The sequence below is a fragment of the Myotis davidii genome, unplaced genomic scaffold (genome assembly GCF_000327345.1).
Source record: "Myotis davidii unplaced genomic scaffold, ASM32734v1 scaffold914, whole genome shotgun sequence".
NCBI classification, from domain to species: domain Eukaryota; kingdom Metazoa; phylum Chordata; class Mammalia; order Chiroptera; family Vespertilionidae; genus Myotis; species Myotis davidii.
The window spans coordinates 984,518-1,011,833 of NW_006285484.1; the positions used below are offsets into that span (position 1 = coordinate 984,518).

Genomic DNA, 27,316 nt, shown 5'->3' on the forward strand with positions numbered 1-27,316 from the left:
CCTCTGCGATCCCGGCTCGCTGAAAGCTGGTTTCTAGGGTTTTGTTTAGCTTCTATATGTTACAGTATTTTTTAAACTGCCGACTCAGAGGCCTGCAAGGCAGGTGGGGAACGTTGCAGTCCTCCATCACTGAAGCAAGCAAGCCTCATGTTCGCTTTAAACTGCCTGGCTGCCGGCCGCCATCTTGGCTGGAAGTTAATTTGCATATCGCCCTGATTAGCCAATGGGAAGGGTAGCGGTCGTACGCCAATTACCATCTTTCTCTTTTATTAGATAGGATTACCAAGCTATTTTCCACCATTTCACTCTGTGTCTTAAATAAATGAGAAGAATTCCAGTTGCTCCATATCATTGACAACAGTATTACTAATCTTTTAATTTTGACCACGCAAATGAGTATGAAATAGTATTTTGTTACCGTTTTAGTATCCCTAATGACTAAATATATTGGGCAGTTATTTACTGTATATCCTCCTTGAACCGCATATATGTCTTCTTTTGTGAACTGTTGGTTCACGTCTTTTGCCATTTAACAAAAGTGGGTGGTTTGTCTTTTTATTATTGATACGTAGGGATACTTTTTATACATGGATACAAATTCTTTGTCAGATATATGCATTCCAGATTCTGTCTCTCAGCCTGTGGGAATGCCTTTTCATTTGGCTCATGTTGTCTTTTGATGGGCAGAAGTTTTTAATTTTAATAAAAGTCTATCAAGTTTTTTCTTTCATGGTTACAGCCTTTTGTGTCTTCTTTATGAAAGTGTTGACTATTCCAAGGACATTAAGATATCCTTTTTTAAGCAAAATAAAAGCTTTATAATTTTAGCTTTCATGATTCTATGATCCATTTTGAATAATTTTTGTGTGTGAGATAGAGGTCATAGTTCTCCCCCCCCCCCCCCCGAAGGATATCCAGTTGTTCCAGAATGATTTGTTTTTTTGAAAAACTTTTCTTTCTCTATTGTGTTGCCTTAGTGTATTTGTCATATTTGGGACGTGGGGTGGTGGACTCTCCACTCTATTCCATTCAACTATTTGCCTTTACTTCAGCCAACATCACATTGTCTTAATTACTGTAGCTTTAAATCAGGAAGTAAAAATCTAACTTTGCTTTTGTTTTTCAAGATTATTTTGGTTTTCTGTATCCTCTGTATTTCTATATAAATTTTATAATTATCTTGTTAAGAAAACCTGCTGGTATTTTGACTGGAATTGCTTTGAGTATAAAGTTCAATTTGTGGAGAATTGCATAGTTAGCAGTACTAAATCTGTATGCTAACCAGAAAAGCCTTTGAAGAAAATATTTCTTTTACTATTTGTCAATGCGCTATGGTTTAACATAAGTGAGATTTTCATTATTTAACTTGAACATGCGATGCCATTGGTTAACAATATGTGCTTCATGAAACCAACATGTAAACTTTGGTAACTATTATATTATATTTCTGAATTTTATTCTGGTTTTCCTAGTTCTTTAAAGAAGTGCCAGAACCCATTGCTGACCTTTTTCAAATAAAATTACTTTAGGCGCTCTTGAAACAACACGAAAAGGACACCTTGCAATTAAAGGAGCTGAAAAAGACCAATGAGGTAAGCTTTCTCATGTTTTTTCTGTGGAGTTGGCACCTTACAAATACATCAGTAAAATTATATACTGTCAATAAAATGGAATCAATGATAATTTCCCCAAAACTGGTAAAAAGAAAACACAAAAAACCCACAGAAGAACTAAAGCTGAGTTTGCTGAAATCAATAAGTCAAAAAGGATTTTAGAATTATCTGTAAAACAAAGCCAGTAGTGTCTTTTTAGAGCCTGATTTGGACAAATATATGGGCAATATATTGTGTAATCTTCAATGTCAAAGGTCTTTCGTTTCTAGTATGGCTCAAACCACAAAAGGATTAAATAGTAAAATGCCAAATTCTTTCCTTCAACCTCTGAAAAGTACTCTCCTGCCCCCTTGGAACTCTAACTCCAAGCCTTTCCTTAAAACTTGGAGTTTACATTATCCTCCACCACCACCCCAGCCCCTCAAGGAACTCTCTCCTGAGACTTCCATGTGGAAGATACCTGAAGGGAAACCCTTCAAACCCACAAAGTGCCTTGTGATTCATCTTTCACTGAAAATTTAATTTGGATCCAGAATGGACACGTTTGGGACATGATTAGCCATTATGAAGGCATGGAATGATACCTTAGAATCCAGGCAGGGCTTCAATATTGTTGGGCAAACAGATTGCAATGTCCTACAAAGTGAAGGAATGGGCTTTGGAGCAAGATAGATCCCGTGTATTCTTTTTCTCCCCCCTTTTAGTGAATGTATTGGGGTGACACTGGTTAACAAAACTATACAGGTTTCAGGTGCACAATTCTACAATGCATCATCTGTACACTGTATTGTATATTCACCACCCCAAGTAAAGTTTCCATCCATCACTATTTTTCTCCTTATATCCTCCTCCATCTCTGTTTACCCTCCACTGACTGACAGTCGCCACAGTGTACTCTTATAACTGCTTTATTGAGCTTGTCTACTGATGAGCTATAAATTAGTTACCTCCTGCATGAGCTCCAACCAGGGTCTGGGCCAGAGAGGAGCCTGCAACCAAGATATGTGCCCTTGACCAGGTAATTTTTTCATTGGAATTTTACCATTGTGAATTTTACCTTTATGGATGCTGAATATTTTTGTATTCCTTTAAATATTCTTGAGCTTTGTTCTGGGATTCAGTTAAGTTACTTGGATACAGTTTGAGCTTTTCAATGTTTTCTTTTAAGCTGTGTTAGGCAGAATTACAGCAGTTTTTGGGCCGAATTTTTCCCCACTACTGAAATGATACCCTTCTGAGTAGTCTACCCAATACTATGTACAGAAGGGTTTTTCTACCCTAGCTGGTAGGAATCTGAGCTATTTCCAGTCCTGTGTTGGTTCTGGGGATTGTTTCACCTACTCCATGCTGGGGACTCTGTCCCCCACAACCTCATTTCCTTTGTTTGTTTCCCTCCATCATGCCACTCCAGTGGCCCTGGACTTCTTGCTGTTTATCAGGCTAGGATGCTCCCACTTTGGAGTCTTTGCACTTGATGTTCTCTCCTCCTGAAAAGTTCCTTGCCAGATATCCACATGGCTAGCTTCCTCACTGCCTTCCAGTCTTCACTCAAATGCTACCTTCTCAGGGGCCACTCAACAATCTGCCTGGCACTTCCTTTTCCCTGTTCTACTTTTCTTTTCTTTTTCTTTTTCTTTTTTTTTTAACATATATTTTATTGATTTTTTTTACATAGAAGAAGGGAGAGGGATAGAGAGTCAGAAACATTGATGAGAGAGATCGATCAGCTGCCTCCTGCACGCCCTCCACTGGGGATATGCCCGCAACCAAGGTACATGCCCTCGACCGGAATCGAACCCAGGACCCTTCAGTCCACAGGCCGATGCTCTATCCACTGAGCCAAACCGGTTACGGCTCCCTGTTTTACTTTTCTACACAGACTTACAACCATCTAGCCTGATAAACTCAATAAAGGCAGGGATTTTTGTCTGTTTTCTTTACCACTAATCCCAGTTTCTAGAACAGTGCCTGGCATTTCACAGACATTCTGTAAATAGCAACTGATTTTTTTGAATGAATAAATCAATGAAAAAAATGCAAAATGACCTGCTTTGTACAATGCAGTTGCAGTAAATGATGATGCCCTTCAAGTTTATGCAGAGTGGGAGGTTGCTCTACATGGGAATAGCTATGCGGATGGTAAGAGTTGAATGAGCCTGGCTCCTGAAAGCAGATCCTAATCTAGTCCCTTTTCTTTTTTTAATCCTCACCTGAAGGTATTTTTCCATTGATTTTTAGAGGAGTAGGAGAGGGAAAGACAGAGAGCAACATCAATGTGAGAGAAATGCATAAATTAGTTGCCTCCTGCATGAGCCCCAACCAGGACTGGGGCCAGGGAGGAGCCTGCAACCAAGATATATGCCCTTGACCTCAATCAAACCCAGGACCCTTTGGTCTGCAGGTTGACGCTTTATCCACTGAGCCTAACCAGCTAGGGCTGGTCCATTTTTATAGTCACTTCACCATCTCTCTAAAGTAGATCCCACACTTACACTGTGTCCTCCACCTGCATCCTGGATTTGTTTTTAATCTACTATTGTAATTATTTTGTTTGCTCTTATTTAATTTTTTTATCTTTTCCTCACTAGAATGTGTCCCCCATAAGAGTAGGAATTATATTTGTCTTGCTCATCGTAATATTCATAGTACCTAATACACTGGATCTACCTTGCTCCAAAGCTCATTCCTACAGTAGGTTTTTTGTTTCTAATTAACAGACTTTTTTTTTAGAGCACGGTTAAGTTTACAGAAAAAATAAGCAGAAAGTACAGAGATTTCACTTACACTCCCCATCCCCACACAACTTCCTTTATTATTAATATCTTGCATTGGTGAGTTACATTTGTTACAGCTGATAAACTACTATTAACATATTATTTTTAACTAAGGTTTATAGTTTACATTAGGGTTCATTATTTGTGTTGTACATTATATAGTTTTTGTCAATCATGTTATATAGTCACCATTGTAGTATCATACAAAATAATTTCTCTAACCTAAAGATCTTCTGTTCTCCACGTATACATCCTTCCCTTTCCCTCCCAACCCTTAGCAACCACTGATATTTTTACTAACTCAATAGTTTTGCCTTTTCCAGAATGTCATATAGTTGGGATCTATCGTTGATATTTAATAAATACTTGTTTAATGAATGAATAATTGCTAGCTGTTGTGACAACCCATGTGAGCTCTGGTGAGGACTGGCTCTGGGGCAGTGACAGTGAGCTTGCAAAGGAGGGTACAGATGGGGAAGACAAAGGGAGGGTGTAGGGTTAACAGGGCATAGTGACTGAATGGTGCAGAAGAAGGAGTAAAGTCAACGCTGCACATTCTAGTCCAGGTACCTGGAGAAGAGAATAAATGGGCAGATACCATCATGCTGTCCCAAACAGTTTCTTCTTACACAGATCATAGAGGAAGAGTTGCATGCACAAGCTGTTATCCTAGAATCACTGAACACCACCCTCTACCAAACCCAGATGGAACTCCAGAAGGAGGTGAGTCCTGCCTGGAGTGGGGATGGGCATTTGTGGGAGGATCCCAGGTCTCTGTGTAGCTCAGCCATACCGCTCTGGTTGGGAAAAGATAGCTATGAAAATGTACATGTCTTTCAGAAAGCTGCGGTGGCAAATCTGGAGAAAACACTCCAGACCAAGCTTGCTGAAACGGAAGAGAAGTTTAAATTCACCATACAGCTCCTGAGAGAAGAAAACATTCATCTGAGGTGTGAATGGGGCGCAAAAACATGGCTGACTTATCTTTAGGAGTGGGGAATAGGTGAAGATGAGGAATAGGTGAAGATGAACTCAGGTGTTTCCTAATGAAGTCAAGGCACAGGCACTTTCAGGAGGAAGATGTTCACAGGGAGCCTGGCCACAGAATTTACCTGCTGTGGTCAAACAGTTCGTTTGATAGTTACTATCTCTTTTTTTCATGCTGTTGAGCATGTTTACCATCATTACTCTCAATTCTTGTTTCAGATAAATTTCTTATCTCTGCTTCATTTATCTCTTCTTCTAGAGAATTCTGTAGTTCTTTCATTTGGGGGTGTTTCTTTGACTCCTAATTTTGGCTCTTTGGGTTTGTGACTATGTTTTAGGTAGATCCTCTAAACCTCTCCCATCTTTGATGCAGGACAGTGTTAAAGGCTGTTTCTGACTCATTGGATCAAACAAAGACTCAAAGCCTCCAGAGACTGCCTCTGCCTACAGACTAATAGGATTCCAACTTGAATTCCCCCCCCCCCCCCGAGTTTGTTTGAAATGGTGCTGTGTCTCAGTTTTTATGCAAAATGGTACATGGTATTTATCTGAGACTCTTTAAGTGTATTCAGGATTTAAAAAACGAAAGATCATTTTTAAACATGTCCCCTGAGAGTTTAGAGGTGTAGCTGTTAGTGGTTTACCCTTAGATGCAGCTATATTGGGTTCCTGTGGAAATCAATTTTAGGTCAGAAATTAAACTGCAACCTGAAGATGCATCTTAAATTATTGAAATAGCCCGGCCGGTATGGTTCAGTGGTTGAGCGTCAACCTATGAACCTGGAGGTCACAGGTTCGATTCCTGGTCAGGGCCTATGCCCACATTGCAGGCTCGATCCCCAGTATGGGGTGTGCAGGAGGCAGCCAATCAATGATTCTCTCTCATCATTGATGTTTCTATCTCTCTCTCCCTCTCCCTTCCTCTCTGAAATAAATAAGCTTAATAAAAATATTTTTAAAAAATTATTGAAATAAATTTTGGTCAATACTTTAATAAAGGGAACTTATTTATTATGTTGATTTAGTGGAAAATTCCTCACATGGGCATTTTGTCACCCACATATCTTGTCTCACTAAATTCAAAACTACTGCAAGTAATGAGTGAGATTGCCCCCAGCGAAAGAATGAAACCACACTCTCTCTCCCCAGATATCCTACCCCACTGTCTACTCTTTGAGTCTATAGTGATACATTTTCTCTTTCTTTATAGGCAAAAGATAAATACCAAGAATGGAGGAATTTATGAAGAACGGTCTGGAAGGTCAACCTGTCTTACTATTTATGAGGATGATACTGAGACTTTAGAAGAGGGTAGCAACAAAAGACAAGAATTATGAGCAGAAAAGTTGTTCTCCATCATCGGAATTGGTAGGAGCACCATCACTGTAAGCTTAGAGTACTCCTGTAGGTTTTCTTGAGAAATGCATAAGATGGGTTTGGTTTTGGGGTTGCCTTGATTCTACTTTCGTCTTTTCACAATTTGCTTTCTTCTGAGTGGTTGGGACTGTTTGAATTCTCATCTCAATTACATAGATTTTTTTTTCATGATTTTCACTGAAAAGTGATGTGCTCTGTAGCTAGAGCTGGGCTTTCTCTGGGTGTACTATTTTCTCTTCCACCTTTACATATTTTTATTCTGAAGACACTGATCTGAAAATTTTCTTCCTATAAAATGTTAACTATATTTTGGACTGTACCTGGGGCATTCAGTTAGCAAGAAAAAATTTATTGGTTTGATTTCAAAAACCTTTCGTTTTCACGTGTCCCCACTCTCTCACCTCTCAGTCACGTTCCTGTGATTTAGGAAGAGTTTCTGATAATTCTTGCCAGACTCTCTAAGTCATTGCTAGAATTCAAATGCCACTGTGCAGGCAGCATAAATAAGTGAAATGGGCTGCACATAAAGAAAAACAATCTGACCAAAACAATAATTGGTAATTGGCAGCAGCTTCAATAGAGGGAACTAGAGGGGGGAGGCAGTGAGAGAAACCATTCCATTGCTGCCATACAGGAGCATGGAGTTAATGGGATCAAATATTCTGATTTTTCAAGAGAAGGTATTCTAGTTTTTATATCACATCTCCCAATTTTTAAATATGAACAACACCTTTTTAAAAAATATTGATTTCAGAGAGGGAGGGAGAAGGAGAGAGAGATAAAAACATCAATGATGAAAGAGAATCATTGATTGGCTGCCTCCTGCATGCCTCTTATTGGGGATTGAGCCTGCAAAGGCGTGTGCCCTTGACCAGAATCGAACCTTCAGTCTGCAGGCCGATGCTCTATCAACTGAGCCAAACCAGCTAGGGCTGAACAACACATTTTTAAAAATACAACGGTGTGAGCCAACATTGGGGGGTTCAAGTAAAATGTATCTGTGATCCAAACATTTTCCACCTGTGAGATGCCATTGGCAAAAAACAAAACAATCTCTTGCGAACAGTAAAGTTAAGTTATATTTTATTAGAAGTACTTTTGAAAAACTAATTTTTTAAAAAAACCTAATTAGCTTTTAAAAACAAGATAATTCATGAGTATTTCAAATGAAATTATAATTTTAAAAGCATGAATAAAGCACAGAAATGTTAGCTAAAAAGCAAATCAAGCACGTACAGAAGAATGCATGTACTACAAGAGCAATAAGAGGAAAGGCTGAAAAGAGAATTTGGAAGTAGATTGTAACAGATTTGTAAAACCACTTTGGGTTTTTAAAAGCTTTTAATGCAAGAAATAGTATTTTCCAATTTGTATTTTTTTTAAATATATTTTATTGATTTTTTACAGAGAGGAAGGGAGAAGGATAGAGTCCCAGTAACATCAATGAGAGAGAAACACTGATCAGCTGCCTCCTGCACGCCCCACACCGGGGATGTGCCCGCAACCAAGGTACATGCCCTTGTCCAGACTCGAACCTGGGACCCTTGAGTCTGCAGGCCAACGCTCTATCCACTGAGCCAAACCGGTTCTGGCTCCAATTTTTATTTTAAAGAAACTTGTAGTGCAAGTTACTTGAGACACAACAGTACAAAACGGACACTCTGACCCTGTTTTATTCCCCTGAAAGTCAGAAATGTCCCATGTGAAAGCCCCCCCCCCACCCCCAACCCTGTATGAAGAGGGTAGAAGGCATCAATATTATCAGATAGGGAATTTAGGGCCAAGAAGGCTGTGTAAACAAAACTTGTTATTTCTTTACTAATTAAGACCAAACTTCTTTGTCTTATAAATTCTTCCCAAATTTATTGTTATTGTGTCTAAAAGACATAAAATCTAACTTTTTTTAAAATATATTTTATTGATTTTTTACAGAGAAGAAGGGAGAAAGAGGGATAGAAAGGTAGAAACATCAATAAGAGAGAAACATCGATTTAGCTGCCTCCTACACACACCCCACTGGGGATGTGCCTGCAACCAAGGAAGGTACATGCCCTTGATGGGAATCGAACCTGGGACCCTTCAGTCCACAAGCTGATGCTCTATCCCTTGAGCCAAACCGGTCAGGGCAATCTTTTTTTTTTTTTTTTTTTTGAGTCTCATATTTCTGTGAACTCCAGCATGTATGAAAGTTAATTTTATTTTTCTATTAATTTATCTTACATCATTTTAATTACTATGAATAAAAAGGAAAAGTTTTCCTTACATATAATTGTAGTGTGGAGGATGGCTTGGAAAGAGAAGGACTGAAAGTACAAAACAAAACAATTCTTAACAATTTGAAGCAGCAGTCGCCAACCTTTTGGACCTCACGGACCACCGGTTGTCAACTGCTGATTTGAAGGGAATTAAATGATTTGGGGTTGAAAGCAGATCAGAGATGTGTGGAGTACATTCTGCCACTGTTTTTGAGCCATTGTAATGTCGTATTTCTTTTAAACTTACTATCCTTTGTATCTATTATAGTTTGTAAAACTTTTTTATCAAATTAAAAATACAATTAAAACCATGCCTATGGCTATAAATATCTAGCTGTCATTGCAAAGCCAGAAATTTAGGCTTCAATCTGCATAAAAATTAGATTGTCATGACTCCCATTCTCTTCTCTCTTTGCCTTCAGAAACTGGGGGGTGGGGGGGTGGGACCGTACCCAGTTTAACACAGTGGATAGAGCGTCCACCTGCGGACCAAAGGGTCCCAGGTTCAATTCGGTCAAGGGCACTACCTTGGGGCTCATGCAGGAAGCAACCCATCAAAAAGGGAAAAATATCCTCAGGTGAGGATTAACAACATAAAATAAAATAAACGGGGGAGGTGCAGCAGCATCTTATTAACAATTAAATTAAGCATAGTGTTGTGCAAATAAATGATAGCATAAAGTAAAAGCATTATAATACAAAAATTAAGCATAGTGTTCTACATCAATTAAGGGGGAAGTAGAGTTTTTTTCTCAGCGTGAAAGTGGGTTGTGGCATCTGCTTCCCCATATTCTTCTTGTCGTCCTTATTGCTCACTTCAAAGTTTACCTCAGTGAGGATGGTGAGAATGTCGTCACCCCTGGAAAACAGAACATAGCATTGTGACCATCTGTGAGGGGAAAAGACTGGTCAACCCGTTCACCTGCTGTGCTTATGATCACTGTTTCTCTCAAAACACCAGGCAAGCCCGGCTGGTGTGGCTCAGGGGTTGAGCATCGACCTATGAACCAGAAGGTCACAGTTCGATTCCAGGTCAGAGCACATGCCTGGGTTGTGGGCTCCATCCCCAGTAGTGGGCATGCAAGAAGCAGCTGATCTTTGGTTCTGTCTCATCATTGATGCTTCTCTCTCTTTCTCCCTCTCCCTTCCTCTCTGAAATCAATAAAAAATATATTAAAAAAAAAACATCAGGCAGAGGAAATAAGTTGCTGAACCAAGACCTGCCATAGCATTTCAGGTAAAGGCTGTTTCAGAGCTTAATAACTTACCTTTGGTTTCCTCAGGGTCTCTGCAGACCAATCAGAAACCTCAGTGTTAACATGAGATTTGGCTTCTTCCCTCCCAATCTGTTTGTACCTCACTCTACTCCAGCTTCTATGTTACTTGCCCCCATCATCCTCTCAATGATCCCTAACATCCTCTGCCCCAAATTGACATTGCTTCTGTGGATTCATCCATGATGCAGCCAAACTTATGGGAAGTGAAAATCCAGTGTCTCCTGCAGCCATACCACCCCTTTCTCACCAGTCTCACTATCCAGTTTAATTGGGCCACCTGTTCATCCACCTCTGCAAATAAAATGAAAACATAGTGTTGATGTTATGGTTCACTCCTTTATCCGCCATAGAAAATTCTCATTCTTCATACACTTTAAACATAATAATGCTGAACTAGAAGGAACCTAGCAGAAGATTCCTTGCTATCCATCTGTCTGTTGTGTGTGCATTTGGGTGAACTGTGACATACAAAACTTCATGTAACTAAAAGAATCATGGGATATTTAAATGAGGAAAGGCGATTTTCCTACATTTTGTGGCTTTAAATCAGGCCAGATGAGTACAACAATAAAGGATTTCTGCTCTTTCACATTTCTCTCTCACAATACACCAAAGAAGGTGTGAGGTCGGTTAGCTATTATGGAACTTTTGACAGAGCCAGAGGATAGTACACATTGAAATGGGTTATTGCCTTTTTGGAAGACTTCTTAGAATTTTTTTAGTTAAGGTGGCACAGTCATGATTCTGCCCAAATACAGAGCTGGACTATATGACTTCACCATCCTTCACAGCAATCTGATACCCTGCCTGTCCTTTGAGGTGCTAACAAGGGGAAACTCCTCAGTAAGTATCTGTTTTTTTCTCTCTGTGACTAAAGATGTTAAGACTCGTCCTCTCTCCCACTTTGCAACTGACATGGGAAGTACAGCTCTGAGGCCCACAGCTGGACATGTATAGATGAATGACGGGTTGAGTAGGGAGGAATTACCTAGGACATCTTTCTCTCAGACTCTGGCACAGTGACTGGATATACCAGGTCCCCTCTGTGGGGTTTCGGTAGGAAACACAGTTGTTCACTGTGGCCATCCCCAGCAGAAAGTCAGCCTCAACTGGGATATTTCTCTTCTGGTTTGAGTCCATTTCTAAATAGGCTTCCTTCTCCTCTGAGTCGGTCTCAACAGCTATGCCTTTCTGGTAGTTATCCCCTTGGCAAGCCTGGATAAAAAAGATTTTCGGTTTGCCTGCAAGGGAAGGGCACTTCAAACCAGTGAAGTAAGACGTCAGCTCATAGATGGGGGCTTCCTGCCCATCGCAGCCATAGACAATGCCCTTGTCTCCATGGGAAAGGATGCAGCAGACGAAGCAGTCTTTGCCATTGTGGTCCATGCATTGGTAGTCTTTCAGGGTCTCACAGATTGTCTCTGCTGTGGAATCTTCGTAACGCACTACCTCAAAATGAAGCTCACTAAAGGTGTTGTGCAAAGCCTCTGAAAAGTGAAATACAAAAAGTCATATTACACCACAATAGTACCCAGAGCTAAAGAGAGCATTGATCAGATAAGAATTTGAACCAGAACTTAAAAACAAGATCCTCTATATTAGTGGCTAGATTCTAGCTGGAAAAAGTTTCCCAGTCTCGAGGCAACAAACAAAAGGAGAATACTATTGTTGGCCCATTGCCTTATTTCAGCTAGTCTACAAGATGAGTAAGCTGTTACTTAGGCTTAATACCAAACCAATCTAAAAAATAATTGTATTACTTACACTAATCAGAAAACAAAAACCAAAAGGACTTTTAACAAAATAGCCATACTTATTTTATTCTGAACGCTCTCAAAACTGTCAAAATAAAATATATGAATGTTTAAAAAGTCAAGTAGAACCAAAAGACCTATTACCAAAAAAAAACTCTCCCTCTCTAGCCCTCCCTATTACCCAGTCACATTCCACTTTCAAATTCTAACTGCTTTTTTTGTTGTTATCAGCCTCCATTTTGTAATAAATTTTGGTACACTGCTATTTATTGATTGATAAATTTTAGACTTTTGTATTGAATTACTGATATGGTGTTCTTACACAATTGTTTACAATTTTTAGTAGAATCAATAGTAATGTTTGTATTACTAGTTTTTGTTTAAACATAATATTATTTAATTATGCTTCCTTCTTTTTTTCAATTGTTGACACTATTATAGATGTCCCCCATTTTCCCCACCTTTGCCCCCTGCCCTGGCCTTCACCACACTGTTGTCTGTCTCCAGGGGCTATGCGTATATATCCTTTGACTAATCTCTTCACCTTCTTTCATCCAATTCCCCCTCCCACCTCCCCTCTGACATGTCAGTCTGTTCCATGTATCCATCCTCTGGTTCTGTCATGCTCATCAGTTTACTTTGTGTCCCCACATGCTCTATCTTTGAGACGGTTCCATGTACATTTGAGAAGAATATATTCTGCTTTGGGTTGAAATGTTCTGTTGTAAATATCAATTAAATCCTATTCCTGGCCCTTGGCAGCCTGTTTGAAGCTACAAGTGAGCCACAGTTTGTGGCTGCCTCTGTGGGCATGGCAAGGCCAGCTTTTACCAGGACAGGGCCCAGAGGTGGGTCCACAGGCCTCTCCAGGCTCCCAGGATCTGCCTCCACCTGCCAGCTGGCTGTTAGGCTCAGTCACTGAAAGAACCTCTGGCAGAATGGGGAGAGTGCGGATAGTGGATACTATCTTGATACCATGGCAGTGTTTTCACACACTGTAATACCTAACACATTCAACAGAAATACTAGTCATTTAGTTGAATTAAAGGCAAAGCTGGTTGCTACTTTTCAGTAAAAGCCCTTTAGTATGACTTAATATTTTATCTTTATGTGTATACATTGTTTTAATTTTTAAAATTAAGTTAAAAAAAAAAAGCAGAAAACTAGCAAATATCTAAGACTGTCCTTCACCTCCACAGGAAAATGTGGTTATAGTCATTTTTCTGAAATATACAGCTCTGTTGGTATAGCTTTTGTTCGCCCCTTTTGATAAAAACATAAGTATCCTATATAATAAAAGCCTAATATGCAAATCGACCAAACAGCAGAATGACTGGTCACTATGACGTGTACTGACCACCAGGAGGCAGACGCTCAATGCAGGAGCTGCCCCCTGGTGGTCAATGTGCTCCCCTGCTCAGCCAGAAGCTGGGCTCACAGCTGGCGAGCGCAGTGGCGGTGGCAGGAGCCTCTCCCGCCTCTGCGACAGAAGGAAGGAGCAGTGAGCAGGCGGGCAGTAAGGAGCGAGGGATCCTGGACTGTGAGAGGGCGCAGGCCGGGCTGAGTGACCCTCCCACCCCAGTGCACGAATTTCGTGCACGGAGCTTCTAGTTAGAAATATTTTACATCTCTTTTTGGAATCTACTGTACCTGCATCCAAGTCTGTTCCTTCCCTATCCTTCATTTTGTGAAGTTTGGGCACGTTCTCCCGTGCTTTGCTAAAATCATAATTATTAAAGATCACACAGTATCCTCGAGGTTTGCTTTTCATTCGGTAAACTTTGTCCGCTGTCTGAAAAACAAAAACACAACCCGGGAGCTGACACTGCAGGTCAGACACTTGAGATGTGAGCAAATAACTCCCTAGTCCAAGGTTAGGCTGGCCCCTGAGCCAGACTGGGCTCGTTCAATGGCTCCCACCCAAGCTGACATTGTTTCTCTAACAAGCCGGCTCATTTCTCCTCACACAGGACCCCCAGACTCTTGCTCCACCTGTAGTGTGTCTAGTTAATGTCCCAATACTTGGGCCTCCTGAGCACCTTGCACTTACATTCATATTGTCATCATAATGTATTATTTGTCCTCGTTTCTGCTCAAGGCAGATGATGTCTGGGTCAGGAACCAGGACTTATTCATTTGTGAGAGCTCAGCCAGGAGTTGTTCAATCAATGAATGTCTTAGGGCTGTCTCTGGGCTGCCCTTCCATGACCCTGTGATTTCTATGGATATCTGATCAACTCATCCCTGTTTCTGGGCAAACAGCCGAGGGCCTTCCCTTCATACATGACATCATGTCCCCAGACTGTTAAAGCTGATGTATTAATCTGGTTCTCAGGACCACAGGGACACGAGATGAGAGATGCACTGGACAAGCAAATCTTGGCTATTGTAGGTAACAGTTTCCAGACTCTAGAACCTGACATTACCAGTCAGTGGTGGCCCTGGGCTGGCCTTATTTTCCCAGAGCTGTTTCAGTGCAAAGATATCCAACATTTATTGGGAAATCCATGCTGCTCCTCCCAGTAGAGAAAGGGGCTCCCAGCTGGAGGGGACATGGAGGTGTGAGGGATTCTTGGCTGTATCCTATATAATAAAAGCCTAATATGCTAAGTGTCCAGTGGTCTGGTCGTCAGTTCAACCAATCAAAGCATAATATGCTAATGATACGCTAAGGCCACTCAACTGCTCACTATGACATGCACTGACCACCAAGGGGCAGACAGTCGACCAGTTGCTATGACGTGCACTGACCACCAGGGGGTAGACGCTCCAACTGGTATGTTAGCTTGCTGCTGGGGTCCAGCCAGTCGGGACTGAGCTAGATGGGCCGGACATGCCCTGGAGTCCTCCAGCGATCCCTCCCCAGCTGTCCAACTTCCCGCATCCCTCCCCGGCCCTGATCATGCACCAGTGGGGTCCTTCAGCCTAGCCTGCACCCTCTTGCAATCCAGGACGCCTCAGGAGGGCACATTATCTATCAGGTAGTTCCATCTATACAATAAAAGCATAAGTGACCATTACAGCGGAACAACCAGAATGACCAATCACTATGATGTGCGCTGACCACCAGGGGGCAGACCCTCAATGCAGGAGCTGTCCCCTCATGGTCAGTGTGCTCCTACCGGGGGAGTGCCACTCAGCCAGAAGCTGGGCTCATGGCTGGCAAGCACAGTGGTGGTGGCAGAGCCTCTCTCGCTTCCATGGCAGTGCTAAGGAGCAGCAGGCCGAGCGGTAAGGAGCGAGCAGGCAGGCGGTAGGGAGCAAGGGGTCCCAGACTGTGAGAGGGTGCAGGCCGGGGTGAGGGCCTCCCTGCCCCACCCTGCCAGCCAGTGCACGAATTTTGTGCACTGGGCCTCTAGTACTTAATAACCTTAAAACCTTGAACAAGTTATCCAATCTCTCTTGCACCCAGGATCCTTAGCTGTTCCTGGGGCAAGGCCTGTAGAGTGCTTTATTCTGCAGTGTGCTCCCTGACTTTGGTTAATCCTTGATTTTCAGACTGAGAGAGGTCCGGTAACTTATTCAAGAGCCCCCTGGTAAATTGTTCTCTAGGTTTAATTTTAAGTCTCCTGCCGGGCTCCTGGTGTTCAGGATTTTCTTTGCTTCCCGCCACAGAGAGGTGTGAATGGGCTATGAGTCAGAATGGGTTTGGTGGGTCACTGAAGGTTACACAAGCGGGAGTGCTTATGTCTAGAAAGGCAATTCCTGGACTGGCTCTTTGGGGTGAGAACACAGAGATGGCTAGATCATGAGCGTTTGCCACTTACACCTAGTCACCAAGGAGAAACAGTTTTGAGATGTCAAGCCGAAGGAAGCGGCTTTGCTTTCTCCAGTCCTACTGGGCTCTGCCCCCACAGCCCGCTGCCATTCGGGCTGATGCAGCTGCTGAAAGGGCCGGGCAGGAGCCTCTCACCCCTCTGCCCCAAGTGTTTCAGTGTCTTTGTCTTTGGTTTTAAAATAAACATTTAACCCGAGAAATCACATTTTCTTTACATTAAAAAGTCACACTTTAAGCTTGTGCTTTTGTGAATTTTTTCTGTAGTCCTCAAAATAGTCACTAAGTTTCTTCTTCTTACTAGTTTATCTGGAAGCTTAAAAAGTGAAGGAATACACTAACTAGAACAGCTGTGGGTAAACTACGGCCCGCGGGCCGGATCCGGGCCCGTTTGAAATGAATAAAACTAAAAAAAAAAAAAAAAAAAGACCGTACCCTTTTATGTAATGATGTTTACTTTGAATTTATATTAGTTCACACAAACACTCTATCCATGCTTTTGTTCCGGCCCTCCGGTCCAGTTTAAGATCCCATTGTGGCCCTCGAGTCAAAAAGTTTGCCCACCCCTGTACTAGAATCTTCAATGTAAAGAAAAGAAGTAATGGGAGGTTTCCTCATACCTGCTGTGGCTTATTGTCCTGCTCCCATGGCGGCTCACAGTCCTGTTTCCGTGACTCACTGTCCTGCTCCCGTGGCGGCTCACAGTTCTGTTCCTGTGACTCACTGTCCTGCTCTCGAGAATAGTCAGAAATAGGCCCCCCATCTACAGGGAACGACAGGTGGCAGAGAAGGTACTTTAGTAAAGAAACATGTAACACCTGAGACAACAGAAAGTCCCTTTTAAAAGGAAAATTCATATCCTTACAATCCACAGAATAAGTCCCATTCTTACCACTGAGGAACTCTGCATCTGTTTCAAACTTGCTGGCCTGAGGCCACATGGTTTGTGTCTCTAGACACATGTTTTAGTGTGTAGAGCAGAGGTGACAAGAAGTAGCCACCGAGCCCTCATCCTGGCACTCGGTGGCAGGCCCATTAAGATGTGGACGTGGATGGTAGGAGGTTGTAGAGAGGAAGCAATGAAAATATCAAAGAGTAAATTAATTAAATAAGTCTTGAAAACATCTCCAGGTATCACCACTTGAAAATTCACCTGGACTTCTGTTAAGAGGATAAGATTAAAAAACAACAACAACAGCAAAAAAAACCACAACTCCCTGCCCAGCTGGCGTGGCGCAGTGGCTGGGCATCAGTCTGTGAACCAAGAGGTCACAGTTCGATTCCTGGTCAGGGCACATGCATAGGTTGCAGTCTCGATCCCCAGTAGGGGGCATGTAGGGGGCAGCCGATCAAAGATTCTCTCTCTCCCTCTCCCTTTCTCATTGAAATCTATAAAAAATATATTTAATAAAAAAAAAACTCCCTGAGCAGGAAAAAAACAATCATACAAGCAAAACTTAATTTAGCTTATTTTACAAGGCTAACTTGACCTTGTTTGTGCCTCTGAAAATCATGAGGAAAACTTGAACTTTTCTCCAAGGTTGACATGAGGTAACCACTGATCAACCCGTCATTTAAGAAAATGCTAACATCAGAATCAATCACTGTGAAGAATGAACAGGCACTGCTTTCCCACTGTGTAAGCTGCCGTATAACAGCGTGCTCCTGAGCCTCATGCCATGTTTTGTTTTGAATGCTCCCAGTTTGCAAACTGTCTTTTTGGTGTATGTGTGGTAAATTTTTACAATTATTCTTTGATTTTGTTTCTCATATTTTTTTATTGATTTTTAGAGAGAGAGGAGGAAGAGGGAGAATGAAAGATAAACATCGATGTGAGAGCTGAACATTGATTGGTCGCCTTCTGCAGGCCCGCTACCTGGGCTCAAAACCCCAACCTGGGCATATGCCCTGACTGGGAATCGAACCAGCAACCTTTTGATACATGGAATGATGCCCAACCAACTGAGCCACACCGGCCAGGGCTGATTCATGGTCTTTACGTTGGCTATTTATGAATCTTTAACAAAGGCTCGTTCTTCCCTCTGAATTAAAGCAAACACACAGTTTTGTTTTAAAAATACTGGGACATAGAGGGGCTTGTCAATTTAAGAATACATTTTGCTGCACTAGGGTTGCAGGTTCGATCCCTGGTTGGAGCACATAAAGGAATAAACTGGCAGGAATCAACCAGTGAATTCATGGGTCAGTGGAACAGCAAATCAATGTCTCTCTCTCTCTCTCTATCAAATCAATAAATGAAAACTTTTTTAAAAAGAAAACATTTTGCTGATTCACAGCTGTGAGGTTGTTTCTACCTTTACTTAATTTTTCATAAGCACTGATTTTTTCCAGCAGGCTCAGGTTGATTTGTTTACAGATTCTTTTTAGGGTGTCCAAATTTCTTTCTCCAAGGATGAGTCTCTTCTCCATCTCCATAAAAATATCAAGCAAGCTCTAGAGGGAAGAGAAAGTTGGAAGATGGAATTGGGCCATATTGGCTTTTAGATTAGATTTTTGTTTTTACTTGCATTTTCTCCAACCCACGGGACTACCCTAGTTTCCCAAGCAGACTCTCCTGAGAAGACATCCTGGTCTCTCAAAGCCAATATACTGCTAGGAAGGCACTTCTGTGTTTTCTGGCCCAGAAATAGAGAAGACAGAGGAGACACCACATCAGTCCCCAGGACCCAGCCCTGTGCTAAAACCACCCATGACACTTTCATGTGAAATAGCCAGAGGTGCACCCTGAGACAGCCATCGCCCCAGTGGTGACAGCCTTGGGAATTGCCTAACATTTCCTCTGGCGTTACACACACACACACACCACACCACACCAGACACACAAAACCGCACCAGACACACACACACCAAAAAACCCCTGCAACACACCACAGATACACAGACATGCACACGCCCAGAAACACCCCACACACATATAAACACACGTGCACACACATCACACACACAGACTCAGAAAACCGCACCAGACACAGACACCTGTCTCTCCTGGCTCTGCAGAGTCCCACGTTGGGTTGAGCCCCACAACCCCCTTCTCTTCTCCCGACACAGCCTGGCTCCTGGTCATGAACGTGAGCTGCACTTCACAGCACATGGAGGGATCACATCTATACCCTTCATGCCCAACAGCTTTCCTCTTCAACCCAGGCTAAAAAATGAGAATTCGGGGTGCTTTTATCCGAGTAGCCCTCGCTTCAGCCTCAGCAGTCCCCACTGGCTGACTCTTCCTCGGACTGAAGTTGGCATGACACTGGGTCTTACCATGCTATCGGCCAGTTTACATCTGGAGAGCTCCTGGTTCAAAAAAAACTTAAAGTCCTTCAGTTCCACTGCGGTTACATCTTCTGAAATCTGGAAAAGCATGACCCTGTGGTGGGAAATGGAGACACTTGAGAAACGCTTTTTTAAGTAATTTCTCAGGTGATACATGGCGTCACCACAGACTCGATTCCGATGGCCTCCCTTCAAAATAAAGGCAGCTCATTGCATGGTGTAGGAATTGAGTTCTTAGGGAGAGGCTGGTGTAGTGACACAGAAAACTACTGACTCATGCCCAACTATCCAGCTTTAATGAATTCAAATGAACTGTCCTTCATTTCAGCTCCACGAGTTGTGGTTTTCCGATGTCTTCACTATCACGTCAAGATCTTGTTGCCACAAGAAAGTTTTGATTTTGGAAGTTAAGTTTCTCAAAATGCAAATCCGATCCTCACTTCCTAATTAAAACTTGTCAGTGTTCTCCCAGCCGTTACCTTCAGTAGGAAGGCCAAACAGTTGGTTCTGGAATATAGACCTCTGTGAGTTGAGCCCCGCTGACCCCCTCATCTCGGCCACTCCTCACCACCCTCCCACTGTCTCTTCTCCAAGCACACCCAGCTGCCTTGCCCCTCACCCCTTTATGCCTCGCCCCCCTCCACACTCCTATTCCCTTATCTATCTTTAGACAACCACTCATCCACTAACAGCTCACACACTGCTTACGTGCATTCACCCTCTGTGCCTTTGAATCACCCAAAGGGTGACAAATAATTGTCTGCTTATCAAGCTCTCCAAATCCCCTGAGAGAAGGGCCCAGGCCCTGTTTGCTTCCATAAGCTCAGAGGGTTGTGAGGGACAGTGTTTAAATGCAGGGGACCCAGACTAAGGATGTTGGAGCCTTGGTCCCTCCATGCATGAGCTGCGTGACTTCAGACACGTTACACACTTTTGTCTTCATTGTAGACCGCAGATGCTTCTGTATCTATGCATTGGAACGTGTTGGGGAATTACATGAATAAGTTTATCTGCAGTGCTTAAACCAATTTTTGGCAATGCACTAAGTGCTCCATACACGGCATTATTATTTCCTAACCTATGATAGGGTTTGGGGATATGCTTGTTTAATGAGCAAAAGAATGTTTTATAAGTTAGCAAACCTTTCATTAGTATGTTGTAAAGGAAACAACTTTAATGCAAAAACACGTTAATTTCAAAGTTAAATTAGAAAATTAAAATTCTAAAAATAGTAGAAATGGGAGTTACTTAGTATTATCATCTGCTTTGTCCTTCTCGTGGAACCTGTACCCTGGAAGTATTTTGCTAACGCTTTCTCGCTTTGGCCAAGACTGGGTCCAATCTAAAGCCACTGCCCCTTTCCACTTGACTACCAGGTATTTTTCTCTCTTACTTTCCTCATACTGAAACCTACTAGCTTTCTTGTTCCATCGTTGTCTACAAATAAACCTGGATAGTTTATGACACTTATTTTTTAGGTAGCAGTTCTACTTTGACATTTTAAATGTCTAGTGGTTTCTTATAAATGGAAAGCGATCATACTAGTATATTTTTTATTTACTGGCTAATGATAAACAATGCAGAAGCAGTAGCTTGTGCTTGTGCTGGCTCCACCCACCCCCTGCCCCCAAACTAACATGTTGAATATTTTAACAGATAGATCCTGCCCCTGGCAGGGACCCTCGCCCTCCCACAGGAGGGACAGGCCATGTCCGACACTGGCAGTTTGTCTCAGCCCAACAGCCTCCAGAAGACCAAGACGGTGGGCTGAGACCTTCCAGGCTTCCTAGTTTGGGGGATGTTGTTTTTTAGGATTAATTGGTGCCTAATTAAAAAATCCTTTAAAAGAACTTCACAACCCTATTAAACCAAAGTTACCCAGTATTGAATAGTATCCTCCTTCCCAGTTCATGTTCACCCAGAACACATCACGGTGACCTTATTTTAAAAAGGTCTCTGCTGTTGTGATCTCGTTGAAATGAGATCATACTGGATTCCAGTGGGTCCTAATTCAATGACTGGGTCCTTCTAGGAAGAGGGAGTTTCAGACAGACAGACACAAAAGGAAGAACGGAGGCAGAGGTTAGATTGAGGATTCTGCAAGACGAAGGATTGTTGGAAGAGAGAAGTAGATAGCATGTCTCTATTTTTAAAGTCTTGAGAATCACGAAGATGTAACTGGCAGTGACTTGGTATCACCCTAGGTCACCGACTCTCCCACAGGTGGGGACGGCTGAGCTGCAAGGCCTTTGGCAGGCCTGACACCCAAGTCAGTGCCATTCTCTCAGCAGCAGCAGGCCTCACGGCAGCTCAGCAGTCTCTGAGGGCTCTGCCCTGGCCCATCTGGAACGCCTGGCAGTGTGCCCCTCATTGGAGGGTTCTATAATGCAAGTGTGGGAAATTCTCCATTGAGAATTCCTACAATCACCCATAAGCAAGTGGGAGGAGGATTTCAGGGTAAAAAGTAGTGATGCTTTATCCAAAACTAGAGGCCCGGTGCACGGATTTGTGCACCGGTGGGGTCCCCAGTGTGGCCTGCAGGCAGCTGGGGAGGAGCCCAAGCCCTGGCCTGGCACCACACAGCTCCTGCTCATGCTGACCCCACTGTGCATTAGGCTCACCAGCCATGAGCCCAGCATGGGAGCGCACTGACCACCAGGGTGCAGCTCCTGTATTGAGCAACTGCCCCCTGGTGGTCAGTGCACGTCATAGCAACCAGTCAACCGGTCGCTTAGGCTTTTATATATATAGATAAAGTAAGCACACAATGTGGGCATCAAGAAAACAGAAACACCAAGACAACAGACACATATCAGAAAGAGAGAACATTTAGGAAAGGTCTATTTTAATGGCAGCATACTTGCAGGTAACGTTTCACTTTACAATTTTTGTTTTATGGTTTGAGCTTTTTTTTTTTTTCCTCCCTGAATTCTACATCAGGTCTCCACATTTCTTCACCCGGCCCTGATAGGACATCTTCCCAGAGCCTCCAAAGTCATTCTACATCAACAATCTGCAATCACCCTCCCACAGGGATGTGTCCGCTCCCCGTCCCTCCCGTGCTGAGGCTGCAGAGATGGTCCCCACCTGTACGCAGATATCTGAGCCCGGCCCGGGATCTGAAGCTCCCTCCACATCTCCTCCTGGCTGGTGTTCAAGCGCTTTTCCAGTAGATCCAGCCTTTCGATTCGGAATAGCAGCTCCCTCAGGAAGGACAAGTTGCCCTCCTCCAGCATTCTCTTCTCCTGGAGTTTCTCGAAGAGCATCAGGGCGTCCTTGATGGGCTCTTGCTTCCTTGGCGGGATGTGGTCCAGGCACAGGAACTTGAGCGAGGCCACCTCATCACTGCTCAGCGCTTCCCCAATGTCATACAGACAACCGCTGAAATTCATGCTTGTCCGTGTTGGTCAAATGTAGCTGTAGCCTAGGTCAACACACAACATTATGATGAAGAAAAAAAGCACCATTAACTGCGTGGTTCCCTCATCAAATGCTATGACATCATTTACAATACGCGTCAGGCATTTTGCTGTGGGTAGAAGGAAGAAAACAAACAGATAAGCTCCCGCTCTCAAGCAGCTTACTGTATGGGATGGTAGATCTATAAACCAGCCAATGGTCAGGAGAGATGTGATCACAGTGCAGTAGGAATAATAAATGTGAAAATGCACTTGGAAGCAGTGGTTTTCCAACTCTGCAAAGTAGAAGAAGGGTTGTTGAAGCCTTACTCCGACTCTCCCTTGCCTTAAGAGGTGCCTGGAGAGCTGCTGGGTGAGAACCTTGGACTAGGAAGCCTTGAACTTCCCATCCGGCTCCGTCATCCCCTCAGTCCCACAGGCTCTGTGCCTTTGGCACTTTCCTTAACCTCAAATAACCTTAACCTATTTGGACCCCTTTCCTTCCTAAAGCAAAGCAGATGGTTCCCGGCTCTTTAAGCTCCCTGCATTTACTGACATTCTTGGGTGAAAATGCAAATCCTGATTGCACTCAGAGGTACTAAGCAGAGGTAGTGAACCGGACCCCTATATTTTGTACATATGATATTAAAATAGAAATACTTTTGATTTGCACATTAAGGTAAGTGTTAGGTCTGATCAAATAATTGAATCAATTCCCCCTCCCCTGTAAACTGACCCTTAGACCACTTCACAACAGACATTCCCTTTTGCTTAGAGCACATTCCACTTGCTAAGACCATCACCTCTCCCCTGCAGACCTTCCCAGGATCCAGACCTGCACAGAGAATTCTCTGCCCACCTAGAGTCCCTTAAAAAGCTTTGACTCCCACCTTTGGGTGCTGGCGCCATTTGGGGGCACAGCCCATCTGGTATCCAGATGAACTAATAAATTTATAATCCAGAACCACTTTGGCCTCATGCATTCCTCCTTTGGTGAGCCTAACAGTAAGCTTTAAATTTTTTTAAGTGGCCAAAAGGACTTTGAGCCTTTTAAAAACCACCTTCCTGTCTGCACTTTGATTATAAAACCAGTGGGGTTTTTTGGTGAAATTTTAAAATGAGTTATAACATAGTCCCAGTTATCATTACATACACCACACACACACACACACACACACACACTTATATAAAAATTAGGATCAGGCTGCATATCCAGGTGTATACACGTCCCCTCCACACCAGCCCCCACTTAACATTTAAAATAAACATTAATCCCTACCGTTAAATATTCTTCTTTGCCATATTTTTAATGTTTCTAGATTTTTCAGCACATGGATATATCAAAGTTTATCTTACGCATTTTTCTATTTCTTTACTGCTAAAAATCATATTGCATTGAAAGGCTTTTGCATCTGTCCTGTGCCTATCTCTGATAAATTCTCTCTTAGAATTAGAATTATGGGGCAAAACCTTTTTCCTCCCTTTTAATGTAGAGCTGACATCATTGTTTAGACAAGTCTTCTTGAGTCAGGAAACTGAACAGATAGTTATCTCGAAAGACACACTTTGCGTTGGATTCACAAGGGCTGCTGAGCCAAGATCTCTCACGGCCAAAGCAGTCAGTTGTCATGAAAATGCCTTTGTTCGAAAGACATCTTAAATAAGGGGCAGGGGCCAGCACCTCACAGGAGATATTCAAAGTGCTACAAACAAAACTGCCGGACATATAAAGAGACAAACTAGCCAGCTCGTTCTCTAAATCACACTCTATAGAAACACACCTGGGTGCTCAACAGGGTATGTTCGTGGTGTCTCATCACAGCGTGACGGGTAACCCCGAACAACTAGGAGCACCCCACATGTCCTCCAATACAGGGACACTAAGCAAACTAAGGCGTAGTCGCGCCACACAATATCATGCAGAGGTTAAAAAGTGCACTCCGTCTTCCAAACTACAAAGGAATAGAGATTCAAAATATGTGTTATGGTGACAGTGAGAAAAAAAAGCAAGTTGCAATATAACAAAAAAAATCACACACCTACTTTTTAAAAATACACAAAGCAATACAATTAGATTTTCAGTGATTACAGACACGTATGTAAAGCGAGGTCTGGAGGGAGACAGCTCTACTCATCCAGTTGTTCGTCCTGGAGGTGGCGGGGAAAGTGACAACGTGAGGGGGAGTGAGGAAAAGGAATGTGCTAAGGAGAAAGCATGCAGGCATCCTCTGCGTAAATGAAACGAAACTTTAGACACCAGCCTGGTGTGTTCTTGGGTTTAAGAGAGTGGAACAAAGTGCGTGGAGGAGGGGCAGGAAGTGAGGCTTTTGGGGAACCTGAGGAGAGAGAACCCCGGGCATGGAGACAAGATCACGGAGGAGTGACACAATCACATGCGTGTTCTTACAAGAAAACAACAAAAAACTGGAAGGACTGAACATTTCCAAAGAACTCAAAGAACTTACTTTCCCCCAAAGAGCAGGAAACTTTCGCACATCTCTCTCAGAGATTAAAAAATCTAGGAGGCTGACTATGGGAAGACTACAGAAGACCCGCGTGGCACAGCCGACAAACTGTCTCACAGGCATTTCCTCTCGGTGGGAAATACACAACCATTCAAACACGGACAGAATAATCACAAACCCTGTCCACAAGCAAAACTCTAACAGATTTCCAAAAAGCAGAAATAATACAGTCGATGTTCTCTGGCTATTAGACGTTAACAATGAGATTAGAAATGAACATGTTCATTCGAAGTTAACCATGAAAAATGGCCAAATCAAACACACCACCAAAAAAGGCTCTGCACATGCAGGTGACTTTTTAAGCACATGGCGTTCGAACAAATGGGTAGACTCCTGGGACAAGCTGAAATGAAGCCTAACTGAACTCCTTTCATCAAAAGGATCAAAGATTTAATCCTTAAAATTAAAATACTAAGGTAAGACATGGGAGAATTTTTAAAAATAATCTTACAGTAGTGAAGAACCTCTCTAAGTATAACAGAAAACCGGAAAGCCATCAAAGAAAGATTAATAAAATGTATTTAAATAAAAACTAAAATATTCTGAAAAAAACCCACAAAATTTCAAAAAATAAATAAATCTTGTACTGGGAAAAATGGGCAGTAATATGTAATAGGAAAGGGACTAATTTTTTTTTTTTAATAGGACTCCTACATGGACACAGACAACGGGGCAGTGAGGACCTGGGGCAGGGAGTGGGGGCGGGCTGGAAAGGGTCAATGGGGGAAACAGGGAGACATATGCAATACTTTCAATAATAAAGAACTATTTTTTAAAAAGAAAAAAAGGGGGGAGGAGAAAGAAAAGAAAGAGAAAAACTAAAATGGGGGAAGGAGGAGAAAAATGAGAGGAAAAAAGAGAAGAGCGAAAGAAAAAGGTGCAAAAATAATAATAAAAATTTTAAAAAATAAAAAGAATAAATAAATAAGGCTCCTATAAGTCAGTTTAAGGAAAAAAGAGAAAGACCAACCATCCAACGCCTAACTGGGTAAAGATCATAAGCAGACAGAGGAAAAAAGTACCAGTGGCTTTATTTTTTTTTTATAACTAATGGCGTTTTTACATTTGAAAAGATGTTCAACCTCGTTCACAATCAATTTTTTAAAAGCAAACTGAAATTACAAAAGACCATTTTCAACAACAACAAAAAAAGGTAGGTGGGTAATTTGGCCACATCTGTCAAAATATAAAATGTACAGCTCCTTTGACCCCCAATTTAACTTGCAGGACTTTCCCCCTTCGTGAGCTTAACACATTAAGTGCCCTGTCAGTCACCAGTGACTGACACAGAAAGGAAGACAGAACAGGCTTGGCGCTCAGCGTGTTAAACATCAGTGTACGAAACGCATGTACAGTTATTCATGGCAGCATTGCTTGGAATAATAAAGGAGCAGAAACTACTGTTTAATGAAAATCAGAAGAGTTAAATAAGCTTTTAATCATGTCTGACACTACTCTAGTCAACTATTAAAAAGAATGGAAAGGCATCATGGTTGGGTATGTGCGATCTATGGGATGTACTATTAAGTGGTGCATCGATTTCAGAATTCCCAGATCTTTGAACAGAACACACAGGAGGCTGCTCGGTGGTTGCCTCGGAGAAGAGGAAACAGGCCTGGGTGAGTGTGGGGAAGGCCTACAGGTGAACCGGAAAGTGAAACATTTTTCCCCATGTCAAATTTCTACCATGTGCATTATAAATGTACGTACAAACCTCTAAATTAAAATCTCTATTTAAAGACCCATTGGTATTCATATACTCGAATGAGCCTAAACTAGGTCCAGCCTTGTTGGGTACCACTGGATTCAGTGTCTTTAAAATTTTATATCATTTCTAACCAGTGTTAAAATCTTATTTTACAGAATGAAATCAACCAAAGAGTCTAATGCAAACAGAATCTTCTTTTTTCCCTGCCCCAGTTATTTTTTTCTGATGATAACAATCCTTCTCGTATTCATTTTACAAAATAAAGATAAAAAGAAAAAATCAAAATTACCTATGATTCCATCATCCTAAGATAAACACCTAATAATACTTTACTGTCTTTTGTGCCAAATATTTTATGTCTATATATTTTCCCTCACAATTTGTTATAATAATGTTATGGTCATAAGGAAACCCCTCTACTGTGTGGAAATAATTAATGTGTGAAATAATTAATGTGTGAAATGTTTTCTGGGTGAAGACCCCAATACTCTGTAACTTCCAAAATGTGGTGAATGCCCCACTACTTTGATGTGAATGCCCTGAGCCCTTAAGCAGTGGTTCTCAACCTTCCTCATGCCGTGA

General features: G+C 42.3%; 2 protein-coding genes across 9 annotated transcripts in view; one reads left to right on the forward strand and one right to left on the reverse strand.

The window, feature by feature from the left end:
- ALS2CR12 (amyotrophic lateral sclerosis 2 chromosome region candidate 12) overlaps positions 1–22,195 on the forward strand; it is a 49,720-nt gene extending 27,525 nt beyond the window's left edge. For 2 of the 3 annotated variants that reach the window (XM_015559138.1, XM_015559139.1), the window contains exons 12-15: positions 1,530–1,592; positions 5,021–5,110; positions 5,228–5,337; positions 6,585–7,511. In XM_015559138.1, coding sequence (XP_015414624.1) covers positions 1,530–1,592; positions 5,021–5,110; positions 5,228–5,337; positions 6,585–6,711 — 390 coding nt within the window. In that variant the 3' untranslated portion in view covers positions 6,712–7,511. Of the gene's footprint in view, positions 1–1,529; positions 1,593–5,020; positions 5,111–5,227; positions 5,338–6,584; positions 7,512–22,043 lie in introns of those variants that run through there. The other variant, XM_006756247.2, reaches the window with a different exon arrangement.
- The window catches only part of CASP8 (caspase 8), a 27,557-nt gene continuing 9,809 nt past the window's right edge, over positions 9,569–27,316 (reverse strand). For 5 of the 6 annotated variants that reach the window (XM_015559137.1, XM_006756243.2, XM_015559136.1 and 2 more), the window contains 7 exons: positions 22,191–22,527; positions 19,092–19,197; positions 18,128–18,266; positions 16,433–16,575; positions 13,688–13,829; positions 11,272–11,770; positions 9,569–9,865 (listed from right to left, as the gene is read on the reverse strand). In XM_015559137.1, coding sequence (XP_015414623.1) covers positions 9,730–9,865; positions 11,272–11,770; positions 13,688–13,829; positions 16,433–16,575; positions 18,128–18,266; positions 19,092–19,197; positions 22,191–22,495 — 1,470 coding nt within the window. In that variant the 5' untranslated portion in view covers positions 22,496–22,527 and the 3' untranslated portion in view covers positions 9,569–9,729. Of the gene's footprint in view, positions 9,866–11,271; positions 11,771–13,687; positions 13,830–16,432; positions 16,576–18,127; positions 18,267–19,091; positions 19,198–22,190; positions 22,528–24,282; positions 24,454–27,316 lie in introns of all 6 variants that reach the window. The other variant, XM_006756242.2, reaches the window with a different exon arrangement.